Here is a 12,685-nt window from a genome sequence, read left to right on the forward strand (position 1 = left end):
CACCTATTCGTTTTCAAAAAAATGACTCCGTATGCCCAAGATATGGCCAAAAAACCAAACCTCCCTTCAAAACAAGAGGAAGGGGTAGTCTGGTGGCTCTGACAAGCGGAGGTGGCCAGTGAGTGGCGCTCCGGTGGCGGGCTGGTGGCGCTCCGGTGGCTGGGCGACTAGGCAGTGATGCTCCGGTGGCTTCTGGCAGCAAGAGTCGGGCGGCGGTAGTGGGAGTCGGCGGGGTCGGGAGGTGGTCGGAGTGGCGGGGCCATCAGGGAGTTGCTGGGCAGTGCAGGGTGGGGGAGTTGCTGAGCCACTAGGGAGAACTAGGCGGTGCGAGCCGGGAGGCAGCGGCGAGTGGCAGGCCAGGCGGCGGGGGCCGGAAAGAGCTGTCGGCAAGGACCGGGGAGGTCGGAGGCCGTCGGGGCCGATAGGTGGCCAGACTGACAGGTCTGGTTGCCGTACGGCAGCCAGACTGTCAGCCCGGTACCCTGCGAAAAACAAACCCCAAAAAAACTTTTTCCAAAATTTTTTTTTTTTTTTTTTGACAAAAAAACAACCTTCGCCTTTTCTTGATTTTTGATTTTTTTTTCTTCTTTTACAAAAAATCAAATTCGGCCTACATGCCGTAAAAAGGCAATATTTTTGAATTTTTTTCTCGAACTGCGTGTCAGGGCCGTACGACCTGGATTTGAGAAAAAAATACTCCGAGAGGCTCAAGAACCAAAATAGGTCAAATTTTATATGACCATAGGGGTTTTCAGGCCTTCTGAGCATGATGGTGAGGTCCGTTTAGGCCCAAAGTGCTAAAAAAAAAACTTATACCTAGGTGCATAAAAAAACTTTTTGAAACCCCAAATTTGCTTCCAATGCAAAAATTCTCAAAACAAGAACAGATAGTTGCAGATCTGAAGCTCTGATACCATATTGGAGTTGAGAAAATACAACACCACAGGAGCCCAAATGATCTCTGCAAGCTAAAAAATCTGTTACAAGGAGAAGCAATGAAGCAAATCACGAAAGGAACAAAAACACAAGAAAAATATGCTCTAAAAGATGAGAGCTCAATAATCTCCAAAAATGTATTGTCAATAATAATCCTTCTTCATACAATGAAAAGAAAGAACTCAACCTTTAATAGGTCAAGAAACCCTAAAAGGGAAAACCTAGGTTTGCACATAATAATTAATATTATTATGCACCTAAAGTTAGCTTAAGTGTAAAAGAGATAAAGGGAACTTAAATAATTAAACAAATATTGTTTAATTAATCAAATAAATACCCGAATACTCTAACAACTTTGACCCGGGTTTCCTGCAGAAGCACCATCAAAGTTTACCTTGCACCACCTAAGCTCCGACGCTTCCCATTTAACACCCACTCTTGGATTGACTTGATCCACCGGGGTTCCCTTGCCAAAAAGCAGTGGAATGAGTAGATTTGGAAGAGTCGGGTTAATCTTCCAATCCTAGTCCATATACATATTTTTCTTTAATGATTTGGATTGAGCAGCCTCATTCAGGAGCTCAGTCAGGTGGTTCTCAATTTTCCCACATAGAGACATTAAGCTCATCTCTTTACCCTGGAAAATTCTACGATTCCTTTCTTTCCAAATTTCCAAAATCAGAAGAGATGGTAAAATATAAAGCAAATCAGCAAAAATAGCCTTTCCTGTTGGTTTAGGTCATTGCAAAAACCACTCATCCAGCCCTGATGGGAAGGGGCCAAAGATTCTCAATTTTCCCATGAAATGCCACCAACAGTGGTTGGAGAACTTGCAATGGAGTAGTAGATGATCCGCAGTCTCTTCATGCTCTTGACATAAAATGCATCTGCTGGGTCCATTGATACTCATTGAATAGAGTCTTTCTTTAGTTAGAATCTTGTTTTGACAAGCCAACCAGACAAATGAGCCTGCTTTGGGAAGGAGCTGTCGGTGCCAAAAAAGATTAACAAGCCAATCTTTTTTGTCTTTAGCTGCTTCTTTCAATTTGTAACCGAAACATAATTTGTATTTACCATGAGAGGAATCACACCACCTAATAATGTCCTTTCAGGGGAAGGGAAAATAACCCTTTTGCTGAGAATGTCGGCAAACATGTCTTTCTGATGTTGATCCAATTCCAAGGGATCCAAGGAGTTCCATTTCCACTTAGCAATGCCATTTTCTTGGATAGGATAACCATAATCACAAATATTGTGACCCTAGAGGTGACAAGTTTCTACCATAATAGGTTGTAGTGCAGGATTGAGACATAAGGCAGCTTCACCAACCCAAGAGTCAATCCAAAAGGAGGCATCCCTTCCATTCCTGACATCCTAGGTAACCTGATCACTTATGATTTCCCTGCTATCCACAATAAAATTCCAGATGGCCGAACCTCTAGGGAGGTTGTTTATAGTGAGAAACCTTTTTGGCTCCAGGGAGTCCAGATATTTATGTTTTAGAAGCCTTGCCCATTTTTGTTTACCACCACTGCAAATTTCTCAAACCAATTTAGCACCCATAGCTAAATTCATAATCAAGATTTGTCGAATGCCAGCACCCCCTGCCTTTTCTGGTTGGCAGATCTTTTTCCAAGCTACCAGAGGAAATTTCCATTTGTCATCCGAACCATTTCAAAATAAATTTCTCATTATAGAGATCAATTCATCTTCAATTGCCATCGGTAATCTCAGACAAGCCATGGAAAAAACTGGTAGCGCAGAGAGGACCCATTTTATCATAATGAGTTTCCCAGCAGAGGATAACCACTTGCCTTTCCAAATTGCAAGTTTGGATTTGCACTTATCAATAAGATGCTTCCAATAGTAAGTTATGTTACTGCCAATGAAGAGGGGGGTTCCAAGAAATTTCCCTGGGAAGTTTGCAACTCTGAGATTAAGAATCCTTGATAAGACACCTTGCAAGTTAATCGGAGTGTTGACAAAAAACACTTCATATTTGTGCCAATTTATTTTCTGCCCGAAAGCCATACAGTAATCATCGAGGTATGATTTAATTGTTCTTGCCTCTCTCCTACAAGCTGAACCAAACATAATGGTATCATCGACAAACTGCAAGTGAGTCATTTTTTCAACCCCTGTTGCCACATTGACTCCAATCCATCGATCATCTTGTTGAAGAGCTCTTATTGATAGACCTAAGGCTTCAACCATTATGATAAACAAAAATGATGACATTGGATCACCTTGTTGTATTCCTCTTGTCGAGGAAAAGAAGCCATGAGATGAGCCATTAACCAAAACGGAGAAGATAAACAACTCGTAACCCATGTGATCCATTCCTTGCAAAAACCAAATTATTTAGTACATCAATTAAGAAACCCATGTCCACCATATCATAAGCTTTCAGAATATCCAGTTTTAAAATCATGCAGGAATCCTTGGGTTTCCTGGTCGTGTGAAGCATTTCATGGGCAATGATAATGCCTTCCACAATGGATCTTCCAGGGGCAAATCCACTTTGTTCATCTGATATGATGTGTTTAAGGAGGGGCTTCAATCTATTAGCTATGATATTTGTTACAATCTTATAGACCATGTTGCATAAAGCAATGGGCCTAAAATCACTCATCTGTTGAGGGTTTTGCTTTTTCGGGATTAAAGTAAAAAAGGTGTGATTAATTGCACCTAACATAGTCATTTTCTTTCTTGATTCTTCTACTACAAGATGTAGATCTCAGGTGATGATATCCCAGAATTGTTGGAAGAAAGCATCAGGGAAGCCATCAGGGCCAGGAGTCTTATCAGGTTTCAGTTGGAAGGTAATTTTCCTTACTTCATCAATTGAAATAGGATTAAAGAGAGTTGTATTTTGACTATCAGATATTATGGATGGGATTGAGTTAAGAATTCTGGCTCTTGCTTCATGATCGATCTGGAGACCACCATTCATTAAAGATTCAAAGAATCTTACAGCTTCTTGCGCAATGTCCTCATATTTCTTGACAGTGTTTCCATTTGGTCTCATAATCTTCGATATTCTATTTCTATTGCGAATGGCAATGGTCGATCTGTGGAATAATTTGGTGTTTCTGTCACCTTCCTTAAGCCATAACTCCCTTGATTTTTGACGCCAATGGATTTCCTCACACCGAAGGATTTCATTTAGATCAGATTTGAGAGTATTTTCTTTGTTAAATAAATCCTCATTCATTCCTAAAGTAATAACAAAATTGGTTAATTCTTCCAACTCAGCCTTAATTCTTAATTTCTCCATATGAATATTCTTGAATGGCTCCTATTCCATTCTTTGATCTTAACCTTAATATACTCGAGCTTCTTATTGAGTATGAATAATCTTGAATTGTTCCCTAGAACCGGCTCATTTCACCAAACAGATATAAGATCATATAGATCAGGCACTCTGAACCACATTTTCTCAAATCGGAAAGGAGTGCCTCCCTCCGCTTGTCCCATGGCGACCTCCAGATAGATCAGGTAGTGATCTGATCCAATAAGCAGGAGAATCGATGACTCTAATGCTAGATTTTATCCTAGCCAATCACCAGTAACAAGAAACCGGTCTAGTCATTCAACAATATTAGTAAAACCTGATCTCCTGTTCGTCCATGTGAAAACTCCATTTTTAGGAACAATGACTAGAAGGTGATTCTTCTCAACAAATTCCAAAAAGTCCTTTTGGGCCGTACCAGTCTTCTGAATGCCCCCACTTTTCTCATTGTCGGAAAGGATCGCATTGAAGTCCCCGGCTACCACACAACTGCCATCGGTAATACTGCTAAGTCTGATGGTTAAGAGATCCTATAGAGCACGTTTATCACCAGCAGAAGATGGTCCATACACATTAAAAAGATTGAAATTCTCATTCCGTCCTAGGATAGTTACCAGACAATGTTGCCAATACTTATCTTCCCCAACAAGAGAGATCCTAACATTCATGGGATTCCAGATGATTCCCAAGCCACTAGAGGCTCCATCCGATTGCCTAAACAAACCATTCCACTGTTTCCAAACTCTCATTTTTGCATCAATCTCAACCTTACTCCATTTAGTTTCTTGTAGTAGCCAAATGTCTCCTTTGGTGTCATCCATCTGGCGCTTAATCAAGCACCATTTGTCAGGGGCATGATGCCCCTGACATTCCAAGATAAGAGTTTCATTGTTCCTGGGGAAGGGCATTTCCCTTCCCTAAATTAAGTTTGGTTTGACCACAAGCAGCACCAGCCATTACTAGCATTATTCTTTTTTACTTACGCCCCTACACTTCTTTTGGTTTAAAAATTGGTTTGTCAATGGTTGAGTCCAACTTCCCAAAACCTTTCGTAGTATCCTCCAATATAAGATCAGAGTCAGGTTCAAAGTCTTCATCCCCCTCCGAGGAGGAAGACTCAATTTCACCATCTTCCAATTCAATACCTAGCGAGGAGCAAATCTTATCTCCCATCTCCCCCAGAGTTCTAGCTTCCATACCCTGAGTGTGAATTTTGCAATCTTCAATTACTAGCTGATTCCTAGGCACAAGAGGAGAGGGTGGTAGCGAATCCGCTAATTTGGATTCAATATCCGCTTGTAAGGTTTTAGTCTTTTCCAGAAGCATGAGAAGATTTTGTTGGCTCTCACTTTGACCAGAGGAGGGAGGAGCTATGTTCAAAGGAGTTGCCTCAATCAATGGAATATTCTCATTATCATGAATTTCGTTGCAAAAATCCTCCCCGGTATTAGTGGAGATAGGAGGTTCTGGTTGCAAATTTTCTTCAATAGGAAATTGCATACAGGAATAACTTCTCTGTATCATAGCCAAAACATCACAACCTAAGCCGATGTGATCCAAGGAGAAGAATTTAGGATAAATATGCAACTGATCTTCTCTATCAATCTTTTGGATCTAGATCTTCCCAACACCAATAATTTTGACTTCATCGGGGATCTTGGTGATTTGATCTGTGCTAATGCAAATTCTAAGGAAGCTTCCCCATATTTTATCCTCCAAAATGTCATCAACCGATACAAATGTGCCAAGGTTTTTGCATATGTCCTTAATGACATCAATGTGCCAATAATCTGAGGGACAGTTGTAGAATCTTATCCATACCTTACTGTTCGGTAATACATGAGTTCGGGGATTGAAATTGGGCTGCCAATCAATGATGCGAACTTCAATGCCATCCAAGATATATGGACCTTTGTTTTTAACTTGCCATCTCTCCTCATTGCTCATAAATTCAATCATAAAGAAGTCATTTGGGAGAATATTGATGTTAATATCCTTTCTCCATTGTGCTCTACACTAGGATTCAAAGTTGTCCTTAACCCGTTTTCCACCACCCCACTTGATGAAAAAGCAAAACTCAAGCAAACTCGACCTAGCAGAATTAATTTTATTTTCATCCAAAAAAGATGGTAGGTCTTGAAGTTTTTCTTACTGGTTTAGGATGACGGGGTCGATGAGGGAGGAAGGTCCGTCTTTGGAAGTCAGGGTTTCTCTCTCGGTCCGACCAAGGGCTCCGATTTTCAGGATGGAAGTTAGATCTCAAAAACCTGGCATGGTCTGCCCTTGAGTTATCTTGCCCAAAGCGCCCATTCCGCATTTGGAAATTACCATGAGATTTCAGAGGGACCAAATTGGGTTCAGAGTGAGGATTGCCTCTCTCAATTGCCGCATCGGGGATGCTAGATTCAGGCTATGGATGTCAGTTTCGGGGGAACTCAAAAGCAGGATGCTTGGCTTTGCGAAACCAACCTTTGTTATTCCAAATGAAACCATTTTCCTTCCATTTATGCGGGTCAATAGGGCACTGATTGCCACTCGAATACAGATTTCCATAATTCATCCGCGGTCTGGGATATCTGTCACCATGGAACATGTCTGCTTTCCTAGAATTAGCCGGTTTCTGAGTGGGTTGCAACCTACCTGCTTCAATGGGAAAGGCAATATCTGCTTCATTGCTCCATGATCCAATCTTTGCGGCCTGAACACTAGAACTTCACACATCGGTAACCCTGCTCCTATCGCCACTGTAGCTCTTGCTGCCTTCAATCACCGCCATTTCGCTCCTCCAAGGTTTGCAATCTAAATTTTTAATTTTTTTATCATTAGTGTATATATATATATATATTCATTATCACAATTCTTATTTTGACAAACTCAACTTCAACAACACTTATGATGATCTAGCAATCAACTTGAAATTAGCTAATCAAACAAATGGTTTAAATGATCAAAATTCCCATTTTCGAAAGCCCAACTTAAACTATATCTCTACAAATTTCAATAAGAAACTTAATATCAACTAATAAATCAATCAATTATTCTAAGGATTAAATTCAACTTTAACCATGCTAGTCACATTTGTCTCTTGTACAAATTGATTTTGGTATCAAGGTTGATCATAACAAATAATCTTCATTGACCAAAATAATTTCAGCTTGCTAGAGTCTATTGATCTTGAAGTATTACTAACCTACCTCTAAATCACTATATTAGAGACTCATTTGAATAACTTCTTTTATTACTAACCTACTTCTAAATCACTATTTTTATTACAACACTTAAAAAAACAAATCTACCACTACATAACACCTTTTCTATCATATGAATAATACACTTCATAAATTACATATATTTTTATATTATTTTATATAAAATTAAAATTTTGAAAAAATTAATAATAAATATCTCACAGAATATTTTCTGCGTGCCCATTGAAACATAACGGTAGCAACTGGTTCTATTAATAGCGTTGACCTTTCTATGACATAAGACAGCTATTAGGACCTAATTCCGTTGGAGTGAGTTTCCTTCTGCTCGGGACAGTTTAAATTAGGTGTATAGCTGGGATGCTGTCTGGTAAAGAATATATGTAGAGACAGAAGCTGCGGCATAAACAATCGAGAGAAAAAATGGCCGAAGCATTTGAACAGCACAGGATTTTAATGGTGTCGGATTTCTTCTATCCAAATTTTGGTGGCGTGGAAAATCACATTTATTACCTCTCTCAGTGCCTGCTTAAATTCGGCCACAAGGTGTGTCCAATATTCTCATTTCGTTCGCTGCCTTTCTAGAAAAGATAAATTAACAGACGCAGAAATTTGATGTCAGAGTGAACAGTAATCTTAAATTTTTAACGCACAGTCTAATTTGTTGATGAAATTTTGGATAAAAATAAATATGTGAGGTTCTTTAAGCACTTGAAAACCCTAGAAACCCTAAAATGCGCTCAGTTTATTTACACATGAAAATTCCAGAAACAAAATCTCGAAAATCCGTAATCACTCTTACAATTTACAGAGTAAAAGACAAAAGATGTTAGCGAATCCGCAAGTAAATGGTCCAAATTCGTGGAATATATGTTAATGTGTTTGATTGGTATAATGAAGTAGAATACAAAATGCATTTTATCATAAAATGTCCATATATAGCATATATACTTTAACGCGAGCATTTGAAAAGACTCACGGGACAGTTTTTTCATTAATGTTTCAGATCACATTAGTTATGCTGATATTGATCACATGAGACCATCCGAAATGCCGAAGGTAAAGATTCTCACACATCTATTCGGAAACTCCTGTTTGCTTATCATCGACCGTGGAAATTCAAATTTTAAACTACATAGATGTATGCAATCATAGCCCAGTCGATGATTTGAAATGGAGACAACCAAACAAGGCTTGTGGAATTTATTCTAAAACTAAACAAACATCGAAACGATCTTTTAAACAAGCAATTGCGTCCTTGTAACTCCCATAACTTAAAACTTTGGGTGCAGTGGACGAGGCCACGTGCAAGTTCCGGGCAATTTTAATGGCTAGAATCTAGATGCCCCAAGAATGTGACATCTAAACCATGGTTAAGAAGAAATAATTTACTGAGTCAAAGAGAAATCTAGTTGCTGAAATTTTTAAAAATCTTGCAGCTCAAGGACCATGTTATGACCCTCAAGAGGAGTGGATTTGTGTTCAGTTATAAGAAGGTTGAAATAAGGTCAAAGATGATGTAGAGGGAAGGAGTCTAAAAAATAAAACAAACAAAAAAATTCCTGGAATATAAAAAATATTGAAATATTTTGTATATAGGGATCAGTCTTATGATTGCCAAAATGAGTTGATTTATTCCTTGCAGTAAAAAAGGAGGCTGATCTATAGTGAAAATTAATTACAGGATAGTGCAAAAGGCTAGATTAATAGAAAATCCCAAACCTTGAAAATTGAGAAATTCTTTTGTTCAAATGCCATGTCATGGTTGTGAAGCCAATGGGATATAGTTTTTCTGGAAAAATTGAAGGTGAAATATGTTGAAAATTATTAAAGAGGTTAGGGCTATTTGAAGTATTTTTAGATCCATCTATAATTGAAGTAGCTTGAGGGAACTTGGAAGTACAATCATTTGAATTAGAAAGGTACCAGGGTAAATGGAACCCTAGTTTCTGAAAGTAACCTTGCACTAATGCACTAAAATGATGAATAAACATAAACATATCTATAGAGATAAACCTAAAATGGCTAAATCTCTGAGAGATACAAATCATGGCAACTACATATATTCATATGAGGAGAGGACTCATCAATTAGAGCCAGTGGAAGTCAAAGCTGGAGACCAAAATTGGAAAGCAGCATTGAATTTGATTATTATATATCTTTGTACTTTTAGAAGTTTGAATATTCTCATATATATATCTTGATAGGTTAGTTGTGGGTTTTGTAGGAGTCCATTCCCATTTAAGAAAAGCTGAAACATAACAGCTAGACAGCTGAAAAGAAGCTTGAAGGACCAATAATTTAATCCCCTGATACACTATTTGTTATATCCCTAGGGTTTCTTAGTTCTAAGGTTACAGATTGTTGATGATCCAAAATTAGATTTGGAAAAGGCAGATTAGTTGCACATAGACTCATTCAATTATTAAGTTGAAACCACCATGTGAGATCTAGAATAAACTGTAACTACAGATCTAAAAAAATCAACAATTTTCCTAACAATTCATTTATCAGCAGAATACAGTAGGGAGACATACAAGTGTCTTCATAGACTTGTTGGTAATTAACCTTTGTCCCCCCCCAGTAAACTAGTGCAGGTCCTTTGGTTAATGCTTGATTTGTTAGGGCTTCCTGGACTACCTGCAAATATAGGTTGCTTCTGGAAAGATGAGGATTTGTAGTGGTCTTTCTGATTGTGTGCTTGCTGCCTACAGTCTGAAGGTCTTCTACTTAGATTTGCAGCTCCAAACTGATTTGTTCTTGGTGCACTAGTGATAGGTTTGTGATCTGCCTCCTTGGAAACCATAAATAAGTGTTCTTGACTCCAGCATATGGTGATACTCTTTCACGCCTGAAGATGACACATGAATTATTTGTTAGACCTTGAACTGGAATAGTCAATGCCTAGGTAATAGGAAATGCAGTGATCAGATCTGGGGTTTGTCCTACAACAATGCACCACCTCTCAATTAGGCTCACAATTGCCAATGATGTCGCTTGGGGACTGTTTTCGCCCTTTAAAAGCCTATGTCATAATGAAATCTGCACACAAACCCTTGCATAGCAATATGAAATAGGTGAATAATAGTTGCAAAGATAAATGACTTTTGTACACAAGTTATGGGTTTCATCCCAACTTGGTCAGGGTTTTCATCTTGGTTTTCACTCAAAAACTCCTTTTATGATGCACCAAAAGAACCCTCAAGGATTGGACACATTGAATTTTAAAAATTTGAATTTAATTTATTTATTTTTTTATTTTAATAATGATTAAATATGTACACTAGGAGTGTTTAAAAATACTTTTATTGATAAGCTAGACTCAATCTTAGGAGGTGCGGGACATGACAACCCAACCTCCACAAGATAGCTTGTCCCATAACAATTTCAAGCTAAGATGCTCAAATATCAGCACCCCTTCCCAAGTGGCACCCTCGAGTGGAAGCTTCTTCCATTTCACCAAATATTCTGGAATAACCTTGTTTCTCAACCTCTTTTCTCTCACATCAATGATAGTTTCAAGCTCCAAAATCAATTTTCCTTTATCGTCAAGTGGTGGCAGTGTTGACGTGTATTTTGTACACAATCATACACAGAATAAAATACCCAAAGGCATCTTATCCTCTCTTGAATAAAGTCGCTAACTGCTGAAGATTTCGCAAGAAGGATCAGTTAGGATGACTCCAATGTTCTTTTTAGTAGGGTCTCTACGTGTGGATAAGCACCAGTGGTCGTTGTGATTGCTGTGTCATCAAGGGGCCTTACGTTGCCGAAGATTTTGCTAAACTAAACAAGCTTTTCAAAAAAATATCAAAAGGATAAGGTTTGCAAGAGGTCTAATCTAGTCTAACCCTAAGAATGACTTGATGTGGACTAGACTTGGTGAGATTCAACCAACTTCAATATTGCCATAAATTAACAACTCAATTGAAATTGATGCGATCTTCTAAGGTAACAAATGATTTTTCAATACATCAAAGATCAGGAACACTACCACGAAGGTACATATCCAAGACACAACAATGATTGAAGGTTTGAGTGATTCCAATATCTCCAGTCGACCACGCAAGGCGTTCCTACAATCAGCAAGAAGCTAGTGGTTTGGAAAGCGAATCCTACCAAAGATCAAGTCCAACACTTTGTCCTTCAAACTAACACACTACTTTGATTGATTGTGATTCAAGAAAATGTACAACCATGAAGATAACCAAGAGAATTGCAACAAAACACCATAACTTCAATATTTTATTGATCTCAAAGCCATCATGTACAACAATTGTTTGAATTCCTTTCTCCAAGCTCAATCTTGCTACAAAAGTAAATTGCTTCTAAACTCTAATCTCTCTAATACATCAAGAATTTCCAGCTCTCTCTAATTTCTAAATTATAAAATGAAATGAAATGAGGGTATAAATAGCATCCTCAATTACAATGAACGGTCTAGATCAAAAAGCAGATCAACGGTCAAGATCATGACACCTAAACCCTAATTAGGGTTTGTTACAAATAGCCTCCTTTTTACTGAACAATATTAAATGCATAGCCAAATATTAAATTTGGCACAAAAACCTAGGAGACATAGACCAATGACAATTAAGATGCCATGTCATCTATAACAACCTTTCATCTAGAATCTTATTCCCTTTCCAATGCTCCTTTTTAGCATATGCAATGAATCTTGATACGATTCCTTCGATCTTAGCAATTGGAATCTCGGGAAGATTCTTCATTCTTTCTTCCAAGTGGATGACCTGATCAAATGCCTCGAGAAGAGCAGCGTCCCATCCAGGTTCAAGTTCCTTAGTCTTTTCAATCAAGAGCATGGTAGCAAACATCTGGTCCTGTTGCTCATCTGTGATATTAGCGTCCTTGCAAAAGATGACCTTGATTCTATCTTCTAATTCCTGCAAATCCACATCTGTCTCAACTTCGATCCTCCTGCCAAGAATGGTACGAAGTACCTCAAATACTCTGTCCTGGATCGGGTTGATCACCTCCTCAACATGGCTACATCTAGTACTGATATCCTCGAAGAGAACTTCCTTCATCTGGAGTAAGGTTGACCACTGAAGTAAACTGTGAGGTCCTCCATCCATGATCTTTTCCTGGGCTAAGACCTTCCTTGATGTTTGTCTGATTACTCGCAAGACAGGGATGATAACATCTTTGGTATGAGCAAAAGCGGCCACTGTTATCATCAAGTTGTGGATGATCTCAAGAACCTGAATAGCTCGGTGAATGGTCTGCATCA

General features: G+C 38.6%; 1 protein-coding gene across 2 annotated transcripts in view; it reads left to right on the top strand.

Moving 5' to 3' along the window:
- Positions 1-7,664: 7,664 nt before the first annotated feature.
- LOC131064749 (phosphatidylinositol N-acetylglucosaminyltransferase subunit A) overlaps positions 7,665-12,685 on the top strand; it is a 117,855-nt gene continuing 112,834 nt past the window's right edge. For both annotated transcript variants that reach the window (XM_057999021.2, XM_057999022.2), the window contains exon 1: positions 7,665-7,980. In XM_057999021.2, the coding sequence (XP_057855004.2) occupies positions 7,858-7,980 (123 nt within the window). In that variant the 5' untranslated portion in view covers positions 7,665-7,857. The remainder of the gene's footprint in view (positions 7,981-12,685) is intronic.

This window comes from Cryptomeria japonica, chromosome 8, assembly GCF_030272615.1.
Source record: "Cryptomeria japonica chromosome 8, Sugi_1.0, whole genome shotgun sequence".
In the NCBI taxonomy this organism is placed as follows: Eukaryota; Viridiplantae; Streptophyta; class Pinopsida; order Cupressales; family Cupressaceae; genus Cryptomeria; species Cryptomeria japonica.